The 27,882-nt window shown below is 44.1% G+C and overlaps 2 protein-coding genes across 6 annotated transcripts in view; both read left to right on the top strand.

Moving 5' to 3' along the window:
- The window catches only part of MYLK (myosin light chain kinase), a 238,424-nt gene extending 224,185 nt beyond the window's left edge, over positions 1 to 14,239 (top strand). For both annotated transcript variants that reach the window (XM_081066712.1, XM_081066713.1), the window contains exons 29-32: positions 1,176 to 1,299; positions 7,186 to 7,315; positions 8,776 to 8,907; positions 11,192 to 14,239. In XM_081066712.1, coding sequence (XP_080922838.1) covers positions 1,176 to 1,299; positions 7,186 to 7,315; positions 8,776 to 8,907; positions 11,192 to 11,442 — 637 coding nt within the window. In that variant the 3' untranslated portion in view covers positions 11,443 to 14,239. The remainder of the gene's footprint in view (positions 1 to 1,175; positions 1,300 to 7,185; positions 7,316 to 8,775; positions 8,908 to 11,191) is intronic.
- Positions 14,240 to 20,450: 6,211 nt separating this feature from the next.
- HACD2 (3-hydroxyacyl-CoA dehydratase 2) overlaps positions 20,451 to 27,882 on the top strand; it is a 91,739-nt gene continuing 84,307 nt past the window's right edge. For 2 of the 4 annotated variants that reach the window (XM_081065047.1, XM_081065045.1), the window contains exons 1-2: positions 20,451 to 23,903; positions 26,870 to 26,987. Coding sequence is in view for 1 of the 4 variants with exons in the window: in XM_081065044.1 (XP_080921170.1) it covers positions 24,170 to 24,324; positions 26,870 to 26,987 (273 nt within the window). In the remaining 3 variants the exon portion in view is untranslated. Of the gene's footprint in view, positions 23,904 to 24,119; positions 24,325 to 26,869; positions 26,988 to 27,882 lie in introns of those variants that run through there. The other 2 variants (XM_081065046.1, XM_081065044.1) reach the window with 2 other exon arrangements.

The raw sequence follows: 27,882 nt of genomic DNA, 5'->3' as shown, positions 1-27,882 counted from the left end.
CTTGGTCTTTTTATCAGAAGTAGGCATGACCTAAAGAGCATCTGGGTGTTGTTGGGGGGTCTAGATTCCCTTCCTGTGTGAGGGATCCCCATTCCCAAGGTGTTTCAGGGAGATGTAAACCCCCTTCCTAATAACTCTGGTCCAAGGATGGCTTTTGTCAACCAAGCTTCATTAACCAAAGATTTGGTAAAATGAGGTATTACATATATACCTTCTTTTCTAATCTGACTTGAATTAATTCAATAATGAGCTGTGTCCCCTCTACGCTCACAAAATGGACTCACCAAAGAACTGATTTCAAATAGGATCAAGACACTGGATTCCCATAAACTCTTAAACTCAGCAAGTCTCTTCAACCAGAAATCTTCATCTATCAGCACTTTTAAAAATGTTGTTCTATAATAAATGTAATACATGTAAATTGTAGAAAATTTGAATAGAAGACAAATTAAAATAATCCATAATCCCTTTATCTAAAGATCACTGCATTTTGCTATACTTAGCAAATTTACGTATATTCATTTCTCTATGAATGTTAGCATTTGGTTCTTTGGGTTTTATTAGTTTTATTACAGTTAAGGTGATGGCCCTGAACTATTTCTAGATTCCCAGAGCTATCAGAAAGATTAAATGAGTTACAAGGCAGTTCTAAGATATATGTAGGACATACCTCTTTGAATTTTAACAGGAAAAACCTGATACTCAACTACACCATAAGACATGAGAGTTTGTGGATTCTCAGAGATTTTGGCATAATGCTTCACTCACCCCTCCACCAGACAGGGAGGCAGAAGGATTAGGCCTCCACAACCCCAGCCCCCATGTGACCAGCAATACGACCCACCCTGGAATATGGTGCCAGCCATTTCCAGACATGTCTGCCCTCCAGCACTTACCCTTCCGGGACCCCAACGGCAGGACATGGGACTCCAGTTGCTTACTTAGTGGTTAGGTCTTCTTAACACTAACCTATACTGGGTCTAGTCAGTGTAATGCAGACCAAGGGAGGAAAAAGGACAGGAGCACGGTGGTGGTCATGGTGGATGGACTAGGAGCAGAGAGCCCTGGGCTCTGCCCTGTGTGACCAGGGACAGGTGACCTCCCATTTCTGACCTGACTAGCAGTCTCTGAGGTCCCCTCCCGCTCAGAATTCCTCTGATCTCTGCTTCTATCAGAAACCGCCTGAACTGCACCCAGTGCCTTCAGCATCCATGGCTAATGAAAGACACCAAGAACATGGAGGCCAAGAAGCTCTCCAAGGACCGGATGAAGAAGTACATGGCAAGAAGGAAATGGCAGGTAACGAGGGGGTCGATGCGGATGGGAATGTTGGCCCTCCTATTTGCTTTATTCAAGCCATCCTCCTTCCCAACTTGCCCCGGCCTCACTCCAAAAATGTGTACATCTGTTTCTGAAATAGTCTGGGACCGAGACTAACATCTCATGTCTTTGGGGCTAGGGATGAGCACTGTCCCCTTGGGGACTATTTGGCAACCCTGGAGAATGTGATTCCCTTAAAGGTAGTATGATGGTCTTACACTTCTTTTCAAAGAAGGCGGCGGGCACATAATCTGCAAAGAGAGATACAGTGCCCACTTTCTAGGGAGATTTATGTTACTAGCTACGTGTTCTTGGGCAAGTGACTTAATCTTGCTGTGCCTTTGTTGTCTCGTCTGTAAAGTGAGGATAATAGCGGTACCAACGGCACAGCACTGTTGTGAGAATTATGAGATGACCTTCGTCTGGCCTTCAGCACATTGCCTGGCATATAGTAAGTGTTCAAAAATGACACCAGTGGCTAAGAGGTAGGGAGGGCTGGCTGTGTGTCAGGCAGCATTCAATACACTTTTTATACATTAAATCTTATAATCCTAGGAAGAGGGTACTATATTATCCATACTTTTCAGACAAACTGAGGCAGAGAAAAGTTAGGACAGTCACCCAGCATCACGTAGCTAGTAAGTGGGAAAGGCAGGGTTCAAACCCAGAGCCTGGCTGCAAAGCACATAGTCTTAACAGTGACACAAAATTGCCTCCCATTGTTATCAGATGGATAAAATGATAATCTGAAGCCATGGAGAATGTTTCATCAGCTATTGTATTATTTTTATTATAGCTATTAGTATTATAAAATTCCTGGGCTACTGGAGGGTACATGGTTTCTATACTCAAGGAATGTATAGTGTAATGGGGGAACTGAAGCAAATAGGCATAAAAGGACATAATGCACGCCAAGAATTATAAACTATCAGAATAGCTCTCTATACCCATATATGTGAGTCTGGACAGGAGAATGGAGCCAGTCCCACCAGACTTGGATGTGGTGATGAGGAAATACTATCAGGGCAGGAGTTTGAAGTTTGTCATGGAGCATGGGCTAGAACACGGAGAAGAGAGGGTAACAGCACAGATGGAGGGAAAGGCATACCAGCGAGAACTGGACATCACTTGGTTATGCTGACCTGATAGGAGCGGAGTCTTGTAGCTGGGCAGAAAGGGGACCTGGCATATGTGGCAGAGAAAAAGGAAATCACTAAGGGCTACTGGGACACGGTAATTTGTCACACAGGATGACTAAATCACAGTTCCCTTGAAAAGTATAACTTCACACAAAGGTAGAAAGAAGGGATGAAGGCAAACGAGGGGGCTTAGGTCTTGATTAGCCCCCACTCATATGAAGGTTTGGGTGGATCTCCTGGCCACCCTTAAGTGCCAGGTGAGTTGGAATACCTGTGTTGCTTACCTTACCCTCTAGTGCCGTTAGGATCCAGTGAAATCAGGTAAAAAATAGTCTTAAAAACAAAACAAAACAGAGTCCAGAAAAATCAAAGGTTAGCTTTATTAATGATTCTGTGGCCAGTAGATCACAAAGAAATAGCAATATTTCTGGAGCAGATGGTGTGGCTGTGGTGGGGGAGGGGCAGCCCTTGGAGGGAGTCTCACTGGGTTCTGCCTGGATGCAGCTGTGGGTTAAGGGTCAGCCTTCTCACTTAAGGCTTTCTGGGATCATTGACACATCTGCTGGGAACCACACTCCAGAGATAGGCACGCAGGAGAGATAAGGAAATGGAAGCAAATGGAATTTTTCAGCCAGATGGGTCTGGGAACCATAATTTGTGCTGATATTTTAATCACTTAAATTTTTTCTTGTTTACACTGTTATTAGTCATAGGGTTTTTCTGGAAGTGAGGGGAGAAAGAAAAGGACAGAATTCAGAGAAGGACTCTTAAAGTCATATGTTAGAATAGGTGGTAGCATTTGGAAATGATTTTTCCACAAAAACAGTGGTTAGGTTGCACTAAAGTAGACCACAGAATCGCATTTGACCCACAATGTCCCTGAAGCATAATTTCACTGGTAATAGTGCTGCTGCATCTGACCATCTTGTGTTACGTTGCTTCCATAGAAAAATGCTTTCCCCATTTTTAACTCCAGGTACCAGTACCATAGCTGCCCTAGAATAGGGGGTTCCCTCTCAGAGCAGGGAGGTTCTGTGTGCTGGATGGGCAGGGTGGAATGGAGTGGAACAGAGTACGATGGATTATGATGGAGGGAGAGGAGCAGGGCAGTCCCAGGTGATCCAGAACTCTCTATAGTTGCACGAGAAAAGTTCCTTGTTATCATTCTGGCCTTTTCATAAAAGGCCGGGGAGGGAGGAAGTAACATGGGAACAAATCCCTGCACACTAGGTAATGTATAAATGACTGATCGTATTATTGAACTTTGAATGAAGTTATTCTAAACGAGGATGTGTTCTTCCATTTATATCAAAAGAATTGTTTAAAACCATGGTGGTGATTAGTAGCATTGAGAGTGGATAAATTGAGCAGGATAACAGGGCTTCTGCTTGCAAAACTAGAAGCCAAGGCCCAGGAATCGGAGGCCCGTGGACAGCCATCTTTGTTTTCTGGAAACCACAAAGACCCCAGCCGTATGGATCAAAGGGCCACAGGGAGAAAAGCTTTTGGCTCAGTAGAGTACACAGTATTCTTGACCATCACATTTGGGTATTATGCACTTCTCACAGGAAATCCTAGTCTTGGGGCTGTTGGTATATGCAGGGTCTACGACAGCTGGCTGGCTCTACGGTGACCAACTTGCCCCATTTGCCAGGGACTGTCTCAGCTTTAGTATTGAAAGACCCTCATTCTGGAAAGCCCCTCAGTCTCGAGCACGCTGGGCTAGTCACCTCGCTGGCTCTCATGGGGGAGGGTGTCTCAGCTGCATTAAGGAGGCCAGTACAGCTACCTGCCTTGGCCATTGCCCTCAAATAAGAAGACTTCCTCAAAACAAGGATGGAATTTAGAAAATTGAAACTTTGCTGTCTTGATGTTCCAAAAATTTCCGAAGGTCTTGGTCTAGTAAAACAACAACCAATTTTCAGCTCAAAGGCATGAAAACTTGAAGACTAGAACATACATATATATATATATATATATATATATATATATACATATATATATATATATATATATATATATATGCCGTGTTCCCCCAAAAATAAGACCTAGCCGGATAATCAGCTCTAATGCTGGTATTGTTTTACTATAAGACCCAGTATAATATAATGTAATATAATGCCAGGTTTTATATTAATTTTTGCTCCAAAAGACACATTAGAGCTGATTGTCCAGCTAGGTCTTATTTTCCGGGAAACGGGGTGTGTGTGTGTGTGTGTGTGTGTGTGTGTGTGTGTGTGTGTAATATATACAGTATATATATGTTATATATAATACATATTATATATATATTTCTATATTATATATATTATATATATATATATTTCTTTTCCAATTTATTTTTCATAAGTCAGTTTCCAAAGATGGAATTCTGATGTAGATTAGTTTTAAATCTTTTCCTTGGGATGCACTTCTCCCTTTCTTAGAAATGATATGCTATCTTTCCATCTGATGTAAATTTTCCCCCTATGTGTGGTCTATTTGTTAATGTGAATTTGCTGCCCCCTCAGAAATGTTGTCACCCTTTGATTTGCCTTGTTCTGGTAAGTTCCTCTCAGTTGTTTTGTTCATAGAAGAGGCGAGACTTCATTATTCCGCACCAGACAAGTGAAGACAGTCCTGGGCAGTCACAATCCAGGTGTTTGGAATTAGGGAGCCAGGGTCCAGGGGGCTGCTCCCTGTGACAAGTATGAATCCTAGTCTTTCTGGGGAAGACTAGAGCTGCAGGGAGATTTGAATCTGCTGGTCCAAGGACATGAGGCCCAGAGAAGGGAAGTGACGTGCACCAGGTAACACAGTCATCAGTGGGCCAAGAAGTAACCTGTTCCGTGTTGGGAACGGACCCTCTGGTTTTAGAGACTCCTGACCCAGCGCAAACCAATCTGTGTGGGATAAAGGGAACCAAGAGATGAGAGGGGTAGAGTCTGAGAGTTTGGCCTATGAGGAAGCAGCCTGTCTGAGGTTGACTCTGGATGGAGGGCTGCCGGCCTTGTACACCTCTTACGGGTTCCTGAGGTCACAGTAAGCTCTCATGGGAAGAGCTGGGTGTCTCCACACTCCAGCTAGCACAACAAACAGATCAATGACATCACCATTAATAGCCTCCTCCAGAAGAACATGCACGTTTGCCAAGTGGTCTCATTCTCTGCAGGACTACAGTGCCCCTGCACACAGTGAAGTTGGTCAGTCATCGTCCCTCACCTTCCTCCCCTACTCATCACCTCCACCTGGGGCTTCTTGGGTTCAGTTCAGAGTGACCCAGTTTCACCGTGCTGGCAGAGGGCCAGAAGCATCCCCACACCACACAGGGATGTACTGAGAGGGCGGATGGCCAGAGGACAGAGCAAAGTGGAATGTCTGTCCAAAGAGCATGAAAATAGTCTGCGACAAAGATGGCAAAACAGAAGAGTGATTGTGGTAACAGCAGTAGGTCTCAGCTTAAACCACACACATACACACACACACGCACACACTTTTCTGTATGACTCCTTAGTGCCCTGAAATTATTTACTTTCAAAATAATCTTTTTACTGAAGCATACTGGCTTTCCAGATATTCCAAAATTGTGAGGCTTTACTGAAATACTTGAATGTCTGAAGTTAATTCAGGAGGGAAATGGCTTTGGCCGTGTGCGGTCCAGTGGCTGAAAGCTCGCCACGTGCCTGTGTACAGACGGTGTCCTCCCTCTCTCAGCGGCCAGTCTGCGGTGACATCTCTACATGTGCAGCATCTGGATGCATGAAAAGATGCTTTGGGTGCAGGAGTGGGAAGAGTTGGTTATACCTTAGTTTCTTACTTTAGTCATTCCATGAATCTTAGAAAAGGGATGAGAAACTTTAAAGGTGAGAAACATATTCACATGGTACATTATTGGGGATTTTGTGACCTAAACAAATCCTGTGCTTCCTAGAATCTTCACAATGCCAAGACATTTTCCTCTCAAGTTCTGGCCTCGTTTTCAGCAGAAATTCTGTCCTCTCCCACGGTGCCTCATCTCAGAAAAGCAAAGTGCCGTTGCTTTTCATTTCGCCGGGGCTTCTTTTTGATGCCTGGGTGTACATCAGGGAAGAGCACCGCTCCGTAACTGTGCATTCACAGGCTTATGCTGAGGCCAGCCAGACTGTTTCTCGAAATCTCTTAAGTATCTGAATCATAAACAGAACTCAATGAGACCTTGGTGATCATCTTGTCCAACCCCCGCCTTAACAGAGAAGGAAACTGAAGCCCAGAGAGGTTAAACGACTTGCATAAGGTCAATAGAATGCGCTTTTTCCCTCGCATCAGAACCCGTGGGATCTGTAGTAACTATTCTCTTGACCAGTGAAAATCCTCACTAGCATTGTTTTACGAGAAACAGCCCCACTGGGCCCCGTCAGCAATAAGTCTTTGGAGCTGTCTCAGCCTGCAGTTGCTTTATATAAACTATCCCTTTTATGGGAGTTGAAGCACAGTATGAAAAGGGTTTTTGTCTCATGTTGACCTTGTTTAGTCACATTAACGCACACATTGGTTCCAGGCCCCATTCCATTCTCCGAACATCTTCTGACACATAGATAGTGCTGAGCAGAGCAAGGCTGGGCTCACTGCTCTGGCACAGCTGCACCACTGCGGAGGCCCTCGTTTCAGGGACAGCGCTTCTCCAGAGCTGGGCTCTTCTCTCTCAGCTCCACTGCCCAGCTGGAACCAGGGACGCGGCCTGAGTCCAACCCCAGTGTCTATTTTCCAGAAAACGGGCAATGCTGTGAGAGCCATTGGAAGACTGTCCTCTATGGCAATGATCTCAGGGCTCAGTGGCAGGAAATCCTCAACAGGGTCACCAACCAGCCCGCTCAATGCAGAAAAACTAGAATCTGAAGGTAAGGTGCTCCAGGAAGATTTCCTCCAACCAGTTGGTGAAAAAGGAAGGGCTGGGGGACGGAGGGGCATTTTGAGGGTATTTTTGAGGGGTGGGGGTTGTTTTTTGATAAGACAAACTACAAGGATAAAATTCAGCACTACTTTCAGGTTGCTCTGACAACAGTTACTAAGTCTGTTAATTACTCTTTAATTGTTTAACCTTAGGTTTAACGATTTGCTGCGGGAAAATTATTATTTGTCTAATTAAACTAGATGACCTCCGCTATTATTTTCCTTATATTGTACATAAGAATTATCAAAGACTGTATTAAAAGTTTCCTTTTTTTTCTCATTACAAAAGTGATACTTAATATGTTGACAGACAAATATAAAATTGAAGTCACAGGTGGTAGTGTACTTTTTAAAAATATCCTATTTTTGTACCATCTTTGTGTTTTTCTTTTAAACAAAAATTAACTCAGTCCATATTCATTTGCCACTTTTCATGCTGCGAAAACATGTCATCTGAACTGGGTAGACTGATTGGCAGCCCCCCACCCCCAACCCACCCCAGACCAGTACAGTAAGTTTCTTGCCCTCCGCTTTGGAGACGCTGCTCCATCCATCAGCTCAGTGAGTGCCTCGGCCTCTGCCTGCTTCAGATGCATGCAGGGCCAGGTCTGTCCCTTATTTTCTTGAGGTGCCTCATTTGGCCAGAGACACCCCTCCACCCCCCACTGCCTGGTGCTGTTGGTATCCAAAGGTGAGAAGCTGAGCCCAGCTCCCTTTTGCACAAAGGCAGTGTCATTGGTGAGGCAGCTCACTGGGCCGCTCTGATGTCACCAGGGATGGAGCCTGCAGCACATGGGTCTATTCCCTCCGGATCCGCTCCTGCCATTCCCAGATGATCCACAAATAGCCTAAAGGGGAGGGAGAGAATATAGGAGCCCCTCCAAGTTCCGGCTTTTCCCTGGACCAATCCCAAAACCCGGTCCCCAGTCATAAGTGAGGACAATAGAACTGCTGGCAAGTCAGAGATGCCTCGAGGACTGGCTCCTCCCTTCTGAGGAACAGGGAAGGGCCTGCCGCTGCAGGAGGAGGATGAGGGGTACAGATCAGGAAGGCTGGTGTGCTTTCCTCCTTCTTAGATACCTTCAACTAAATCTTAAAACCGATGAAATGCAGCCAAAAAGCCTTTTTAAAGATGATTTCTTTTTTCAACCTGTCAGCATAAGGAAAGGGGGGAGTCCAAACATTTCCCCAGTTTGGTCACAGTTCTCTCTTCTGCCAAAACCATTTGGCAGCAGGACAGCATATCCCCGGGAGGAAGGTGTGTGTATGATTCAGTCCTCTAAGCTGCATTATTTGCTACATTCGAGTTACTCTTTAAAGAAAAATGTAAAAGTCAGCTTTTTTAAACTAGGGAAGAAGAGAGAACAAGGGATGAAGAAATGACCATGTGCTCTTCCCGGTTTTCTAGGAGATGTCTCCCAAGCTTTCCTGGAGGCTGTTGCCGAGGAAAAGCCACATGTGAAACCGTATTTCTCTAAGACCATTCGTGATTTAGAAGTTGTGGAAGGAAGTGCTGCTAGATTTGACTGCAAGATCGAAGGTAAGTTGTAGCTGTTCTTCCCTTGACTACAAAAGGGGTTTGACTGGCTGATGGGCCCCAACTGTGTGCCCTGGGCAAGATGTCGGTTCTGGGCAGCCTGGGAACAATTTGGAACAACCAGGCAGTGAGGGTAACTGGGTCAGGAGGAGGTGGCCCCATGCTGCCCCTCCACCCCCTCAAGGTTAGCACCATTCAGTGACTTACCTAGGGGCACATTTGATGTTTCACTTACTTACATCAGCCACTTGAGTCTACTTGACATAGACCCAAGTTAAAGGTGGTTTCTCATGGACGTCTTTGGCTACGGAACATGCTTAATGAAATAAAGTCTGCAAGCTTCTGGGAAGCACATGCCTGCAAAAGGCTCTCAAAGGGAGGTTGGCGCAAAGAGCATAGGATGTGGAGTTGGGGGTTGATCTAACTTCTGAGCCTCACATGTGAAGTGATGTCTAACGCACTGAGTGTCTCTGGGGATTCTGGGAGATGACCTATGTGAAAAGGGAAACCTTTTAAGTCTTTTAAAGATGTCATGGAGTCTTAGGAAAATCTGTGGGCTTGGTAAGTGCAGAGAGAGTATGCAATGTGACCTCAAATTGAGGAAAGTTGGGACCCAGGCCCCGTATCATCTTCCCCACGCTTCTCTGTCTGCCGGGAATAATGTGGCCCTAAGTTTTTAGAGCTCAATGGACCTTAAGGGATCTTAGCATAGCACCTGAGAAATTAGCAACGTTGGTGACACAAAGCATTTCAGTTACCACAGAATGTAACATTCTAGAAAGACAAAGGGCAAGATCAGACAGGCTTCGAGTCTGTGACTGCCGTGTGCCAAACAGCGTAGAGGGTTAGCTCCCATTTCAGTCTGACCAAATAAAGCACAGAGGTTCATTAAGCAACATTTCTAAGCCTGTGTGGCACAGGACAGCAGTCAGAACCAATCGTGGCTCCCACTTTGGAAGAGTCTCCAGCAGTATGACTAGATAATGCCTTTTGGGTAAAGTAACCCAAAGTTAGGGATGAAAAAACAATTTTTGTCCTTCATCATTTTATTATCCACCACAATCTTTCTCTCTTTTCATTCAGTTTGAAAAAATGTGACGTGCTCCCTTTGCTAGTGTGAAAGTGCTCAGATTGGGGGGTTCTGCTGAAAGCTCTGGGGCCACTGCTTATAACCCCACCATCACCACAGTCTTTGGGTCTTCTGAAGTTCTTTCATTTTTCCTTTGTCTATTTAAAAAACATTATTATTACATGATTGTCATCTTTGTACTTACTTTTTCCCCTTTGGTATTTGTACAACTTTGACTGGAGGGCTGAGGAGAAATTAAAGTAGTTGGACACTGTTTTAATTAAAACAAAATTCCACTTGAAAAGAATGTTAGAATTTTTTATGTTCTTATATGTAATTTTTATTCTGGTTGGGGTTAAATTATTTTCCTGTAAAAATATTTCTTCAAATTATGTATTTTAAAGGCATATCATAGATAGATAGATAGATAGATAGATAGATAGATAGATATAGATATACATAGATAGATAATTTTTAATGCTGAACTTTGAAGAAACATGATTAAGTCATAAAATTAAGCTAATCAATGTGCAATTTCCAGTTATCTACAGGCAGATTTTCTGTCTTTGGGTCAGACTAAGACAAATATTGCTTTATTTTTCTTAGCAATGTTATCAGCTCCTCTAACTTATGTTTTATAGAGCTGTCATCAGCTTTGAGTTATAATTTATATACCATACAATTTACCCATTTTAAGTGTACAATTCATCAGTTATTGTTAGTAAATTTACAGAATTGCAATCATTACTACAGTCCAATTTTAGAATATTTCCATCACCCCCAAAAGATTCCTTGTGCCCATTTTATTTGTTCTGAATCTTATTTTTTATTTAAATTTATTTACATTCAACTTTTATACAAGATGAAAAATTTTCTTTTAATCCCAGAAGATACTTAACTCTAGGCTTGTAGTTGGAGATGGGGCTGTGGTCCAGGTAATGCTCTGTATCTGCATAACGGTGGGAGGCCGTGCAAGCCCCACGTGGACGGGAAACGGGATGACTGCAGATTACCTTATGTGGGGTTTCACGTATTAGTATTGACCATACTTGCCCGTATTCAAATGTAAGTATCAAAACAGATGCTAAAAGCCAACATAATTTTTTTTCCCTTTACCATCTTAATCAATAGAGGTAGCTTGGGAGTTGCTTGCATAAATTGATAGGAAATTTTTTGAATAACAGTTTGTGCTACCTGTGCTCTCTCCCTGTGATGCAGGATACCCAGACCCCGAGGTCGTCTGGTTCAAAGACGACCAGTCGATCAGGGAGTCCCGCCACTTCCAGATAGACTACGATGAGGATGGGAACTGCTCTTTAATCATTAGCGATGTTTGCGGGGACGACGATGCCAAGTACACCTGCAAGGCTGTCAACAGCCTTGGAGAAGCCACCTGCACCGCGGAGCTCATCGTGGAAACCATGGAGGAAGGAGAGGGAGAAGGGGAAGAGGAGGAAGAGGAAGAGTGAAACAAAGCCAGGGAAAAGCAGTCTCTAAGTCACATTACAAAGACTATTTCTCTAAAACTCAAAAAGTCCAAGATAGTAACAGCACCTAGTGTGATAGATGATTTAGTTAGGTCCTTTGGGGGTCTGTTCTTCAGCAACGGCAGTTGATACCTAGCAGCGTCATTGATGGGCATTAATTTGAGTTGGCTGGTACGTAAGATACTAGTTCACCTAGATGTCATTTTGGGAAATCACCAGTAACTTGCCTGACCAGTTGATTTTAGAGAGAAAATAACCCAAAGTCACGAATTCCCCAACTGAAAGCAGTCATCAAAAATAAGGCCCTGCAGCCACAGCTCAGCCCAGAGCGTCCCTGGTGATGGGGGTCTCCCCTTCCCAGCTCCCAACTCTGGGAACAGGGTCTTCTCCAGTACTGCAGCCCTTCATTCGGAAAGCAGTTGAGCCATTTTAACTTATGAGGCACATTTTATTCCAAAGTGTACTGTAGACATTCAGACTTTTCATTTCCCCCTTTCTACCTGCCAGTTTTTCTGGAAGTGAATCTGCCATGAGTTTAAGCACTAAGAACATTACACTTCTTAGATTCTGAAGACAGGTCCCCTGCTCATGGATGGCTGCCTTCCCCAGGAAAACAGAATCTCCTTTCTTCCCAAATCCATAGGAAATCTAAACTTATCCCCTCTTTGCAGATGTCTAGCAGCTTCAGACATTTTTACAAGAACCCGTGAAACGAAATCCTTGTTAATGTGCTTTTCTTCTGAAACCAGGATTCATTGCTGTTATAGATCAGCTTTGCATGTGTGGTAAAGATTTTTCTGTTTGAATGTATGAAAAACCAGTTTGGTAAAAAGTTACTCTTATTTATTGGCCACTATGAAACAGATTGCAACTGAGGAGGAGCTGTAGAACTCTACATACTTTGGAGTCCCCGTCAGTTCAATACACCTTCATTGTAAACACTCTCCAGAGAGCTCTACCTACATTTTGGGTTCCACAATGGTTTTTTTCTTGAATGTGCACCAATCATGCCTTGCCCCCAACCTATATTCTTAGACCTGAACATACACTCAGACTTGCATCTTTAGAAATTTTTAACTTTCTTTCACTACATTGGCACTTAAAATTTTCTTTCTAAAACTTTTTGGAGGTCATAAACAAAGACCATAAACTGATATGCCTAATACATTTCCTGTGCGTGTGTGTATAACATTCCAAATACTTTATTCTTTTCCACTGTTTGTAAAATGCAGCGATTTAATATTTCAAGGGACTTTCTAATAGTTCCTTTAGAACCAATTTTAAATTACTTCAGTGCAATCCTACACATTATCAACATTAGAATTTTCGTATTGCTTAGTCTTATGTTATCGTCCATTCTATCTTACCTGCTTTTTGCTGCTAGTTTCAAATTGCCAGTATTGTTTTGCTTTTAAACAGTTACAATATTTTTCATGATAGCCACTGTATTGCCACAGTTTATTATACCAAAGGGTGTTTAATTTTATTTAGAGCATTCAAAGCTTTTTTTCATCACTTTTAATTGTGTTAGACTAGAATCTGTGTGTGCGTGTATGTTGTACGTGTGTGCGCATGTGTGGTGTGTACGTTTGTTTACAGGTTTTCAATGCCTTCCTGAAATTGTGTTAATGTTCTCCCAGTTTATTATGCCATCAGAATGGTACATGAGAACACTACAACTGTAGTTAGCTCACAATTTTTAAATAAAGGATATCACAGTGCGTGCTTTTTGTTCAGTCTTTGCAGAACTTCTCTTTCTTCCCATGCCACCAGTTGTAGACGACCCAGATAGACCTTGGAAACTAAAAACAAATGCTGTGCGCACAAATGGCTTATGTGGCTGTGTTTTACTGAGGAACAGCATGACTTTATACTCGGTAGCCTGCTCTGCACATTTAGTGCCAAATTTCTCTCGAGCATCAGTTTGGTTCAATTACGTTCTAGATATCTATAGTCTCCTCATCATGCTAAATCTATATAACATTTTCAGCATGTGACAGAATTGTAGCCATCATTAATATTATTTACCAGAGCTTGTTTTGCATTTGTAACTTTGATGTAATTTATTATTAGCAGCCACGCGCTATCTTTTCATGTCTTGATATGGAAGCATTTGTTATCACTAAACTGTCATTCCTGCTTTTTATAGGAAGTCTGTTATCAGATGTCAGATGGTGACTCCCCCGTGTCTTGAGTGGCCAAATATTGTAGATATTGTAGAAAAAATTAAGACATGTCATCAAGTGTTGGACTAGATGATTCTTGATTCCACAGTGTAGTCTGGAAAGAAAAAATCCATTCTCCAGTTAATAAATATTTAAATTTTTTCATCTTTTTTTTTAGACAACCACAATCTACAAAGTTTCCTAGTGAGAAAATTGTTTTTAAAGAAAAGGACTTGTTATTCCTTGCTAGAGAAAAATGTACCATATATATTCTGCACCAGGAAAAATAACGAATACATTTTCTTCCTTTCCATTTTCATTCCAAACGTATAAAAAGCAATCCATTGATTGTTCCTTACATTGCAGAGCTTGACATTGAATGATATTTCTATATATAACTAAAAAGACATGCTGACTGTTGTCAGCTGGACCTTAATTTATATAAAGTCTCTTTTCCTTTTCCTCAAAATGTTTTGAGTTGTACTTTTCACATCTGACCTGCTTTTGATAAATCTGTGCATTGAGTATAAAGGAGGTAAAGGATAATCGAATTCTAAAGAATCGTAATTCTCCACGTTTCAAGAAAATAAAAGTAATACTACTTTCTTTACCTCATGAGAACTCCTTCTCTGTATTGGAACAGGAAGGCTAGTAATGTCTGTGGCAGTCATTACTGAGGCTCTTTGCCCCCAGCACAGTCAGGCCTGCATTCCTGGCTCCCGGGCTAGCTGGGACTGTGTGACAGGTCCTGGTCAGTGAGCTGTAAGCAGGGTGATGTGCATTCCCTCTGGGCCAGAACATTTAGGTACTGGTGCAGACCTCTCCGTAATCACTGCCAGCGTGTGAGATGGGGGCTGCTTTATCGACTTGGGTCCCCAACCACCCGACATGGGTGCATAACACAAACAAGAAATAAATCACCAACATTTTAGGGTTCTTCGTGGCTGTGACATAACCTAAACTACCCTGTGATAAAGTCATCACCATATTCTAGATCTGTTCTGACCAATATGGTAACCACGTGTCACAAGTGGCTATTTAAATGTGAATTAATTTTTTAAAAAATAAAGCTTAAAATTCAGTTCCTCAGTTGCACCGGCCACATTTCAAGTGTCCAATTGTCACATATGATTATAGTGGCTACCTGTTGGACACCACAGATTAGAACTTGCTGTAAAGTTCGATCAGACAGCACTGTTCTAGATGGACTAGGAAGGAAAAAGAAACTCCAAATTTTACATTAAGTATGGCTGTCACTTTTCAAATTACTGTGAAATTAAAACTTAAAAGTTTGTGTGAACTCAATCTGGAGAATAAGTGTGGTCTAGAGTTTCATCAATTGTATTGGATAATATAAACCCAATACTTAGGTTATCGTATTTGATTCTTTATATTCTTTTTCCCCCAGTTTTTAAGACATTTTTAAAGTACCAGTTTTGTGCTTGTCACCCACAAAATCTAAATAGACCTCCAATTCACAAGCAATTACTAGATTACTTGTGATATGAAACAACCAGCTACACCCAAAATCTCCTGTTTTTGAAAGTTGGGGCTATTTGAGATGGGGGCACCCAATGGCGACATCCGAGACAGATGCTAAGAAGGAGAGAGACAGGGTCACCGGGGCAGGGTTTCCTTGACAGTGGAAGGGGAAGCGGCCATCCTGACAACCACAATCATTTTAAATGCAATGACTTTGATCATAACACCCTTCCCACTGGAATTAGAAATACCCAGGAGCTCGATAGCGTTTGAAGACAACATTAAATTTTTAACTGCTGGTTTGAAATTTTAGCCCATAGGCCTTGCCTGTGTTCCCAAAGGTCACACATTGCAGGAAAGGCTTCGTGTCGTCTCAGTAGTGGTCACAAGCATATGATAAAATCTTCACATTGTTTGCCTCTCTGTGACTACACTACTTCCAGTTAGAGAGAACTAAGGAAGAAGGAGGTTACAAATTAACCTAAGTCGATTTGGTCACTCACATTAATCAGCTTCTTTTAGGCAGACATCGGTAGCCTCCGAAAATCAGGATAGGTTGAGCTATAGGGTTTCTCCACAGCCTAGCTCCACATGGTATTTCACAGGGAAAGGTAGCCTCAGGCCAAATTCATCAAACATTTATTAGCAAGCAGTTGTACAGCCTATTCTGTAAACTCCATGAAGTCCCAGATCTGTCTCTCCAGAAAGCAGTTTATCTGTTCACTTAAGGCAAATGCTGCAGGATACTAGGGCAGGATCCAGCCAACTCGGTTAATCAGCCAAAGAGTTCCAGCTGTACATCTTACTGGAGCTGTGTGGCTCACATGCCTCAGCTTCCTCACCTGTAAAATTATAGTAACAATCGTTCCTACCTCATAGGTTGTAATAAAAATGCAATGAGCTCCTGCACAGTACCCCATCTTTATGGCAAGCCCCTTTTATGTTGGCACTCAGGGATGTTACACTATGTGTCATGCGGGGCGGCCTGCAGGGTCTCAGCTCTGGCTCCCCACACACGAACACAGGACATGGTGAGGCCAATAAAGAACCCCCACGGAGACATAGGTAGGGGAGTCACACCACTATAGTCTCACTGGGGCTAGATTCACACAACGTGCGACCTGCTGTCCGCTTTTCTGCCAACCGTCCGACTCTGACTTCCCTCAACTCTCCTCCACTCCTCGAAGTAGCTGCGGCAGTTATATTAGTGGCCAATGGCTCAATGGTTACAGCTGACGGCCAACTAGTCACAGCTGACGGCCATCTACTACCCGAGCCGGTACCTTTCCACATGAGGCCGAGAGCCCAGAAACTGCACTCCTGGCTCTGTCCCCACACTCCATCCCTACAGGGTCTCGCCTCACAATCTATGTGACAAGCATCTTCTGCGAGGGGCCCTGTGTGAGGAGCCTGGAGGTGAATGCAATATCATAGACACAGCCAGCCTCTCTGGGAACAGCCAGGGTTTCTCAGGACACCACCAGTCCTTCTGGGCACAGCCAGACTTCCTGGGCTTCTTAGGATACCACCAGTCTCCCCGGGCACAGCCAGGGCTCTCAGGGCACTGCCACTCTCTCTGGGCATAGCCAGACCTCCTGGACTCAGCCAGGGCTCTCACATATTCTCAACGGCTGGTGCCCGGTAGAAACACAAAAGAAAACATCCGCCAGTTCCACTACATGGTGGTAAGTTCCAAGTAAACAGTCAAGCTGTCCATTAAATTAGGGATAGAAGGCAATTTCCCACAGTCCATAGTCATTCGCTAGGGCTGTCCTGGGGGTGAGGGATGACCTTGACCCCACCCTCATCTCCCACAGAGGACTCAGCAAGCGTTTCCTCCTGGGACTACAAGTTCTGCATCCGGGCTGCCTCAGAAAGCACTTCCCAGCCCACAGGGCCACAACGACCTTCGACCTTCGCTTTCTCCATCTTATGCTGGTTGGGGAACCGTCCACGTCTTCCCACCCCTCCTCTGGGGTCCAGCTCTCCAGCAGTTGCTTCTCCTGGTCTTCCTGAGACTGAGTGTTCATAGGCACAAACTGTACCACTGCCCTTTGGAGAGCTTTGGCCGGCACCATACACTGCTCACTGCACCATTTGTCATGCGGGACGGCCTGCGGGGCCTCTGGTCCCGCTCCCCACATAAGAACGCAGGACATGGTGAGGCCAAAAAGGAACACCCACAGAGACATAGGTAGGGGAGTCATACCACTATATTCTCGTTGGCGGCTGGGTTGGAGACACAGGAAGCAGGAGCCACACTGTTCGCAACCCTCACTGCACTGCTTACAGGCTCAGCCACTATTTTCTTGCTAGTCCCCATTTTCTGCTCGTGTAGCCACAGCAGTTATATTAGTGGCCAATGGCTCACTGGTTACAGCTGACGGCCAACTAGCCACAGCTGATAGCCCTCCAATCACAGTTGATGGCCATTTACTACCTGAACCAACACCTTCCCACGTGAGGCCGAGAGCCTAGAAACTGCACTCCTGGCTCGGTCCCCACAGCTCCTGCCTCCTGTGTCTCCACCCCAGCCGCCAGCGAGACTATAATGGTATGACTCCCCTACCTATGGCTCCGTGGGTGTTCCTTTTTGGCCTCACCATATCCTGCGTTCTTATGCGGGAGCGGGACTAGAGACCCCGCCTGAGGACACATCACGTGACAGTCAGAAACATCCTCTGACAGTCCTCAAGGAACTGATTACACTTCTGCAGAATCAAAACAAGTATTTGAGAAAGTTGCATACTTCATAAAACTTTCATGATATAAAAGGATACTTTTACATAATGAAAGATGAAAAGAATTATTTAAATTCCACCCACCTCCCAATAAAGAATCTTCAAAACAACGTTCCCATGCAATTGTACAAAAAATAATTGCTGTGATTAGGAAATGCTATAACTGCCCTCTTGTTCTAAGGAAAATTTTAACTCCCAGTTCCTAAATATTTTCTTCTTCATAGCCAAAGAAGAAAAGCTCATCTGGCTGCATAAGTCTTATTTTCCAATCAAGGAGAAATTTCTCAGGTAAGCTTGACTTGAAACAAATCGCAGTTAACCTTTACCCTACAGGGTTCCTAATTTTTCATTGATATTTACAGAAGCTAACTCACATTGACTTGTTTCTGACAGCTTATTAGCCACAGATCACGTGGGCTCTGCCATGCAGTCCCAGGAGTAGGCTGGAAAGAGATCCTTTTCAAATTGTCTAGAAAGCTCAAAATGGAGGCTCCTAATGTCTACAAAACCAGATCAGGGTTTAAAAAATGGGAAGCTACCATGGTAGAGAAAAGGCCAAACATGAACTACTAAAGACAAGCAGTAACTCTGTTCTCGTCGGAATTCCCATTAAACTGAGATTATGGGAACAATATATATATATTTTTAAAAAGCTACAAATATGGGAGAAGACAGATGAGAAATATCAGAAGTTTGGAAGACGGAAAGCAAACGAATGAGTGGGTAACTGAATTAGAGCAGAGAAGCTGAAACCTGATTTCCTGCAAAGGAGGAAGCCAATACGAAGGCAAGTCCGTTTTGCCCTGAAGAATCCCCAAAAGCTAGAGACTGGAGGAACCAGGTAGCTACAAAGGGGAGCCTCAAAGGGAATGTAAGGTATCAATTCACTGATGCAAACCAAGGCCTTTAAGGTCAAAGCAGATCAAAAGTCCAACTAGGAGCCAAGGCAGAGGTAGGATGGGACAATTAGCAGTTGGGACAGCATGGGTCCAGAGACCAAGAGGTTAGTCTGAACATGTCAATAGTATCCTCAGTCAAAGTACAGAAAAAGAGCCGGATCCTAGAAAAGCATTTGCTTGTTTGAGTTTTTAAAGACAGATAAGCTCCTTTAAATTTGTTTTCCAATAAGCCAAATTGTTGGGCTTTCAATAATGTACCCTCTTTATGAAATGTCTTATATTCAGTTATTTAAAGTAGAAGCTTGGTTAACTAATGTCTATTTAATCCAACTTGTCCAATTTAACCACAATTTTCATTTCCTCTGTAAGTTAACCGATGCCCACATACTTCTCTTCCCACTGAGTTGTATATTTACCAGGCAGCAGTGGGTTTGTTCTTAAATTTGCTTGACGCCCGTTCTACTTATAATCACATAATTTAATTACGTGTCATATAAACCAACAGACACAGGGTGCCAAAGGTAAGACTAATTGTTTCTACGGAAACTAAATTGAGACTATTGATCATACATGGCAGTTTGAACACTTACATTTATCGCCTGTCTCCCTAAACCTCACTAAGATGAAAGTAAAGGGCTAAAGGGCCTAAACTTCTAAGGGCAAAGAATGAGAGAGGTGATACATACATAGATTTGAGTAGTTGACAAAATTTTGGGATCGAATAATTGGTAATTAAGTTTCAACTTTTTCTACTCTCTAAGTGTCTGCAAGGGAGAAAGCCTCAAAAAGCAAGCTGAGTCCTGTCATATAGAAAGAGGCAAAAGTAAGGGAATGACACCGACTCCCCTTCCCATCTTCCCTGTAGCCCACATGGCCCTCAGACGTCCCTCACAACTGCTGATAGGAAGGAGGCAACTCAGAAAACACAGGGATGGGGGCGGGGAGCCAAATCATGAAACTTGCAACTCTCCCACTGTGTGGCTGCCAGAACTCTGCCAGGTAGGACCAACTACATAATTTGCAGAACCCAGGAGAAAGCGAAAATGTGGGGCTCCTTGTTCAAAAAAGTATTAAGAATTTCAAGATATTGACAGCAAAGTACTAAAACAAGTGTGATTCCCTCTGGGTGGGAGGTGCTGTACACAGCACAGGTTATGCACCCCTGAAGCCTGCCCTGCTGCTGCAGGTTATTGGTGCACGTGCCGGAGACTGGAGGATGTTTTCTTGGAAACTTAAGACGGCCCAGAAAAATGACTGGAACTCCATATGCAGGAGTTTCTCGGTATAACAGTTCAATTCTCATCTTGTCAATGTGGGTATTTTATGCATTTGGGGGCAATTTTTGTGCAGCACAAAAGATTATTCAGAAATTATCCTGGGCTTTTTAAATTAATTTTACCTCTTAATGTTACAAATATTAAAACCTAGTTCTTCCTTAAACTTTTAAATTCAATTCCCAGCTCTGATTTGGTAGATTTATAGATCTAACAATATGTAATATTCATTTTTAAGAGGGTTTTTAGCTCCAAATTCTCTTTCAACATTTTTAAGCTTTAATGTAATGAATATATTTCATTTTCATTTCTTCAACTCTTGTAACAAAACTTTCAAAGAAAAATCCCTAGCAATGCCTTCTCAAGTAAAATATCTCATAAATTAAATTAAATTTATACACATGATGGGATTTAATTTCTTTTAAGTGGTCTAATACATTTTTTTAAAGATTTTATTGGGGAAGGAACAGGACTTTATTGGGGAACAGTGTGTTTTTCCCAGGACCCCTCAGCTCCAAGTCAAGTTGTTGGCCTTTCAGTCTTGTGGAGGATGCAGCTCAGCTCCAAGTCCAGTTGCCGTTGTTCAATCTTAGTTACGGGGGCGCAGCCCACCATCCCTTGCGGAACCAGCAACCTTGTGGTTGAGAGCACGTGTTCCAACCAACTGAACCATGTGGCCATCGGGGAGCTCAGTGGCAGCTCATCTTGTCTTCATTCTAATTGTGGAGGTGCAGCCCGCTGGCCCATGTGGGAATCAAACTGGCAACCCTGTTGCCCAGAGCTCACGCTCTAAACAACTGAGCTACCCATCTACCCCCAATACATTTTATAAATTTAATAAGAGTTAAACTTTTAATCCCAAATCTAAATCAGTTACACAACTTGTACTTTAAATTGGAATCACAGATTAACCTGTTCTCTAGTATGCCTAAATCTCTTAAACATTAGAAATAACACTCAAATCTCTCTGCCCCCGTGGCCACCCTGCCTTCTCGTCTGTGTGTCTCTTTTTCTGTGTCTACTTATAAGGATATATGTGATTGCATTTAGGCCCTATTCACATAATCCAGGATTATCTTCTCAAGATCTTTCATTTAAATACATCTGCAAAGATCCTTTTTCCAAATAGGGTAACATTCACAGATCCCAAATATTTGACATCAATATCTTTTGGAGGACCATTTTTGGGGGCCTACCCAAACATCCATCCCCTTCTTTTGGTAACAAGTCCCTTATTATTTCTTGGAAAACTATATCCTCCAAATGGGGGTAATGTATAAACTCAATTCATAGTTTGGGTGAAGCTACCCCTTCTCCCTCTATGGATATATGATAAAGACCTGGTCAATCAGCATATTTTATCCCCTTTAGCCATAATAATTGGCTCAGTGATGTGCATGTGACTCAAATTAACGTGACCAAGACTTTTGTTGGAACAAATGGGAGACATGGTTTTTGTTGTGGGACTGCTAAATTAAACAAAGGTTTTACATTGATTCACTTGCTGGGAAGGATAATGAGATAACCCACAAAACTGATGGAAAAGCATTAGGTACTAGAACCAAGGCTCAATGTCTCCAAGATACACATTCCCTTTCATGTCTGCTTGGTTTCTTTTCATCAACAATCTCTCTCCACATGGCAGGGGAGATGGTTGTATAGAGCCAGAAGCACATCCTCTTGTCTTTGACAATCCCAGAAAAAGACAAACACTACACCCTATCATCCACATATTAATTTCAAAGGACGTTGATGAGCTCCACTTCTGTCTTCAAAGTCTTAAGTCTAGAAATAATTACTCTTGCTAGAAAACCATGATTGATCCAGTCTGTATCATGTTGCCATGCAATGTGTCAGGTAATGAGGAGGGGACACACAAACACAAACAACTCAAAGAAACCACCACCACCAAGAAAATACCACTGTTCTTGTCTTATAAAACTTGTAGTCTAGTTGGGAAATCACATGAATAAATATAAAATTACTGTGGTATATGTCAGGAGAACAAGTACATGAAGACCACAGCAGGGAGAATGATGGCAGAATTTGTATCAGAAAGAAGAGGGTTACATAGTGTTCTAGGCAGAGGAAATATGTTCAAAGGCCCTGTGGCAGAAAGGAGCATTGCTCACTGAATGACCTAAGACCAGGCTGACAGGCTAGGGAGAGCACGGTGTGATTGAGACAGAAGCCGTAGGTAGGGCAACAACGTGCACATTATAGTAGGCTGCATTAAGTAATTTATATTTTACAGGAAGTGCCGTTAAACCCCATTTAAATGTCTTAAGGGGGTGAGAAGGGGGACGGTAATGGACACAAACAAATTTGTATTTTGAAAAGATCACTGTGCCTATACTGTAGAGAACAGACTGGTGTTGCGCCTGTGATTGCAAGAAGACACACTGAGTTTTCAGATTGAGTTCCAGAGCTTTATGCATTCCTGCCTCTTACTTTCCCAGGTTATATTGAAAAGAAAAATCAGTTAAATAAATGAAAGCAGCTTTTAGAAGAGTGATTATCTGCTCTGCAAAATGGCTCGCTTTCTTTAGCAGTTTTTTCCCCCAGTGATCACAGTCTGCAATTTGAGTACATGCACTTGCTCTTCAAAGAAGTCAAGAAAAGAAGGCAACAGGATCTCTACACAATCTGTGGGGCCATAAAGGATGAGACACTGACAATTGTTTAGTTCCTGTGTCTCAATTCCTAGATGCCTCATGGCCCTAAATACCATCACCCGGATGACTCTCAAATTTCCATCTCTAGTCCACACTTCTTCCCTGAACCTCAACATCGAATCGTCGACTCAACTTCTCCACTTGGCAGTCTAACAGATTGCAAACTCCACACATAAAAAGACGAAATTTCTGATTTCTTCAAGAATTTCTGCCACGCGGTTCTTGCAAGTTGCTCACAACGTCTCTGTTATCTCACACGTAGTCCACATCTAACATATTCACAAATCTGCTCCGCTCTTTAAACATATTTTTAAAGACTACGGCCGGGATTATTGCAGGCACTGCCTGATACCACTTTCCACCAACTAACACATATTGGTTTTCGCCGGGCCCCCTCGATGTCATCTCTGGGAGACCGAGGACTTGCTGCTTTCACTTAGTGCCACGAACCCCAGGCCACATCTCGCAGACGTTCCATAAACCCGTAACTGGGATGACGATTTTACACCACCCTCGATGCAGTCATTCGCGGAAAAAGACGTGTGGCTGTGTGACAAGTGGCAGCAGAGGACGTTGACTCATTACACATGCCCTAAGACAGAGCCGTGAATGGCGAGTGGGGTCAGGGGGTCCACGCAGTTCACACACGCGGCCCGGTGTTCCCTGGGCCGGCAGGTGTCCCACGCAGGCCGACCCCCGCTGGGGGCCACTGGGCGCGTGAAGCTGTGCGCTCCACGCCACGCCTGCCCCTTAGCCTCGGCGTCGTCCTGCTGGAGCGACGGGGAAGCCAGCGTCGGGCTGGACAGGCACCTGAACAGTCTCCACGCTCTCCCCGACGACACTGGCTCCTCGGCGGCACGCGGAACTTGCATCAGACAGTAAAAGCGGCTCACTACTCGCGGATACTCTCCACCGTACCAGGGACTTAAAATCAAAAAGCAGGGAAGACACCTTCCGAGGATGAACCTTCCACCCGGCTGTCAGTCACGGGGCGGAGGCACCCGGCGGGGATGCTCCTTGCCGGCCTCTGGGGTTGATGGGAAGCGGAATCGGCATCAGTTGCCCTGACCCAAAATGGCAGGTTACTGCATCGCGTAGAGAGACGTGAAGACAGGGCCTTTGGGAGAAGTCAACATGAGGCGAGAGAACGAACGCAGCATTTTCTTGATCCAACATGTAGGCGGAGGTTAAAGACACAGCGCACCTAGTGAGTGGCCACAGGCGACACGGTCACCTAACCCAAGATGGCGCAAAAGAGGCGGTGATTACCCTGATCCAAGATGGCGGTGGCGAGTTAGTCGGGCCGAGGGAGCGTCTTTGCCCTCCTCCAAGATGGCGGCCGCCGTGGGCGCTGTCCCTGGCCCCGCCCCCGCGTTCTCCGCCCCGCCTCCCCGGTCCCTCCCACCGCCCCCTCGCAGTGCCTAGTTCCGGCGGTGGTGCTCGCGCAAATAGAGCGGGCTCCCTGCACTTGACATGGCGGTAGCGCCGGCCACTGCAGCGAGCAGGGGGAATGGGGGTGGCGGGGGCCGGGCCGGGGCCGGCGAAGCCAGCGGCGCGCGGAAGAGGAAGGGCCCGGGGCCTCTGGCCACGGCGTACCTGGTCATCTACAATGTGGTGATGACGGCGGGGTGAGGCTGGGGCTCGGGGAGGCGGGCGGCGGACCTGGCCGGGGAAGGGGCTGTGCGGCCGGCGGAGGGGCCGGGCCAAGCCCCCCGCGCGCAGCGCCGTCCCGGGCTCGGCGCCTGGGACCGGGCACCTGGGCGCGGAGGGCAGCGGGGGACGCGGGGCTGGGCAGGTAGCCGGGACTCCGGGGGGCGCCGGGGAGGACTCCGGGGGGCGCCGGGGAGGACTCCGGGGGGCGCCGGGGAGGACGCCGGGGGGCGCCGGGGAGGACGCCGGGGGGCGCCGGGGAGGACGCCGGGGGGCGCCGGGGAGGACGCCCAGGCGCGGGGCCGGCGGGCCGGGGGGGGGGGGTACGGGGGGGCACGGGGGGCCGCGGGGCCGGCGGCCGACCCCTGGCTGCGGTCACGAATGGCGAGCTGTTTCCCCCAAGGGGAGAGGAAAACACTGTAGTTGCATAGTGACCATTTATTTAGGCGGCCGGTTTCAAAATCCAGGCTGAGCTAGCATCTGAACGGTGATGGAAAAGCTTTCAAAGTTTTTGACCAGGGACATGAGCAGAGGTGTGCTGCAGAGGAGTTTAGACTTTTTCTTTCTTTTTTTTTTTTTTTTTGGATAGATTGGGGTGGGGAAGGCACTGGAGTGGACGGCAGAACTACCGGGAAGAGGGGAATAGACTCACCGAATGAGCTTTCCCCCTCTTGCTTCTCCCTCATTGCAGTGCATCCCTTGTCATAGCGAGTTGTTAGTGCTGGTTCTGACACTAACTAGCCATGAGACCTGGGATAAATTACTTTATTTGTCGTGGCCTCCCGTGTTTTCATCGGTAAAACTTAAGAGTTGGGCTAGGGAATCTCCAGGCTTCCTCCAGTTCTTTGATCCCACGGTTTTTGGTTAGGGGGATTACAGCATCACACTTTTTGTTATGTATTTTTTAATTTTACTTATTTGTAAAAACCTTTTAAATAGTAAAAACATTTTCAAACATACAGAAAAGTTGTAAGAACTGTGTAGTGGACATCGGTTTTTATTTTTTACAATAGGTAATACATTGGTGGGGTGCAAACTTCACAATATATGAAAAGGCATACGGTGAAAATCTTACCCCTCAGCCTTCCCTTCCACCCAGATCTGCTCCCTGGAGGCAGCTTATTTTGTGTATCCTTCAGATGCTGATATAAGAATATATGTACATATACACACACCACCACCACGTGCCCATTTTTTAAACATATCACAAATATCTTGGGAGCATCATAGGCTTTATTGCTACTATTAGAAATGGCCAGTGTTGAAACCTAGGCTCAGAGAAGTTGTTACTCGCTTGAGTTCACAGAACTTGTCAGTATTACTGAGTATATCTGGACCTAGCACCTGTTTCTCCTGATGTGTGGGCCATTGAAGAAATATGACATATGCAAGTTTTCCTTATCACATAAATGGTCACAGTGATTTTAAAAGAATATTCAGGAGTCTGTATTTATCTGTAAAATTCTTGCCTTAGCAAGGGCACTGATGAGAACATTGGATCTGGAAAGGGATATTAAGGTACTTTGGGGAAGAAGAAAAGAAGTCATTATTCCTGGGCAATGAACATAGAGAAGGGTGGGGAGAGGATATCTTAAACAGGAAGAGAAATTGGGATTGTGAGAATAAAGGAAGCTTTTTTCCTAGGTTGCTAATGCTGGACCAGTTACACCATGAAGGAGTTCATTTCTTTTACAGACGCTTGTTTGATGTTTTTGTATGACAGATTCTAGCAATAGCATAGACCACATACATAACCCATTACCTAGTTGAGATTATACATGTAGGTAAATCTATTATTGCCTTCAAGGAGACCTATCTCAATAAAGGTTCATTTGTTTCATGAAACTTACATAAAAAATTACAGGGCCTGAGATTTATTTTTGAGGACAGTAAAGAAAATTTAACATTTACAGTGATATGCCTGAGTGCTTTCCTGTTTTGCATTTGGTGCTGATCTGGATTTCTTTACTGAATTGATTTCGGGAAATTCAGCTAAAAACAATCTTATTCTCTTAAAAACAACGAGAACCATCTTCTATTCTTACTTCATTTGCAATTTTAAAAGGATAAGTTTTAGGTATGGGTAAGTTCCAGTGAGCTACTTGTAAAAGTAGTTTAAAACATCTCTCCACTCTTTTAGTATTACAGACCTTTTAACTGCACAGTTTAAATTTTTCCTTTAACAATCTTTTTTTTCCCCCTCTTGTCTTAGACTTTCTGGCACTTAATTTAGCTGCTCAAGGACCAATTTAGCTTATTCCCTTCATTTTGGCCTTGTTCTCAACAGGCAATGTTGCCAAAAAGCCGAGCTCCAGATGGGTGAGGTGCCACTGTGCTTTTGCAGAGCACTCTGTATGGTGCAACATTTCTGTGCATTGGCATTGGGAGCTATGGCTGATAAATCCAGGGCACTGATTCTTGAGGTCACCTTTAGCAATATCTGTTGGTTGCTATTACCTTAAATCCTGCTTACCTTTTTTGTTTTTTCTTTTTCCTGATTGCTCTTTTTTCTCTTTTTTTTAGGTGGCTTGTTATAGCAGTTGGTCTGGTCAGAGCATACCTGGCTAAGGGTAGCTATCATAGTCTTTATTATTCCATTGAAAAGCCTTTGAAATTCTTCCAAACTGGAGCCTTATTGGAGGTAGGTCCTGAGATTTGTTGTTGATTTCAATTGTTACACAATAAAAAAACATGCTACGAAATTATATTGAAGTAGCCATATCTGTTGGATTTGCTTTAAATTTTGAAAACTTGTCTCACAGCATACTATAAGTTTCATACCTAGACTATCTTTTTGATCTAGATAAAGTAAAATCTAATTTATTTTTTATTATCTGGAAGATATTTTACATTCAACTTCCATTGGAAATCATATGAAAAGAGCTCATGTTAGAATTTTTTAAAATTCTAGGGACACTCTAGGGAAGTGTTAGCAAACTCAGGTGCTTTCAGGGGCCAGGGATATAATGGAAACAGTGAAATTGTTGGATGTAGGATGTCAGGAGTGATGGATGTTAGAAACGGTAGAGCCTATCGAAAGGCGTCCAAATTAAAAAAACAAACAAAAAAATTACACAAAAGCTTATAAATTTCCCTGTGTTAATGTATCTCCAATCCTGTCTCCTGGGGTCTGTATGTGTTAGGAGTTTGGATTTGCAAGTGACAGAAACCCAGTTCAAACTATTTTAAGCAAAAAAGGAATTTACTGGCTTCTGTAGTTGGTAAAGATACAGCCTTAACTTACAAAATCAAAGGAACCCGCTCAGGAATGAGAACCAAGGATTTGGCATCAGCACACGCTTTCCATCGCTCATCTGTGCTTACTTCCCTTTCTCACTGAATGTTGGTTCTAGACTCTCCTGCTGCAGCCTGCCTTCTGCACTCGGCAGGAAACCGGAAGGGAGTTTGTGTTTCTCAGTGTCTGTCACAGTTCTAGAGGATTCCGGTGGGCCTTCCTAGACTAATCACTCTTGCCAATGATCAGGCAGGTTTAGGACACATGCCCTTCCTCTAGCCAGGTGACTACCCTGTTGCCC

The sequence above is a fragment of the Rhinolophus hipposideros genome, assembly GCF_964194185.1.
Source record: "Rhinolophus hipposideros genome assembly, chromosome: 2".
Classification (NCBI taxonomy): Eukaryota; Metazoa; Chordata; class Mammalia; order Chiroptera; family Rhinolophidae; genus Rhinolophus; species Rhinolophus hipposideros.
Note: the sequence above shows the minus strand (reverse complement) of the source record. Positions and strands in the feature narration are given on the sequence as shown.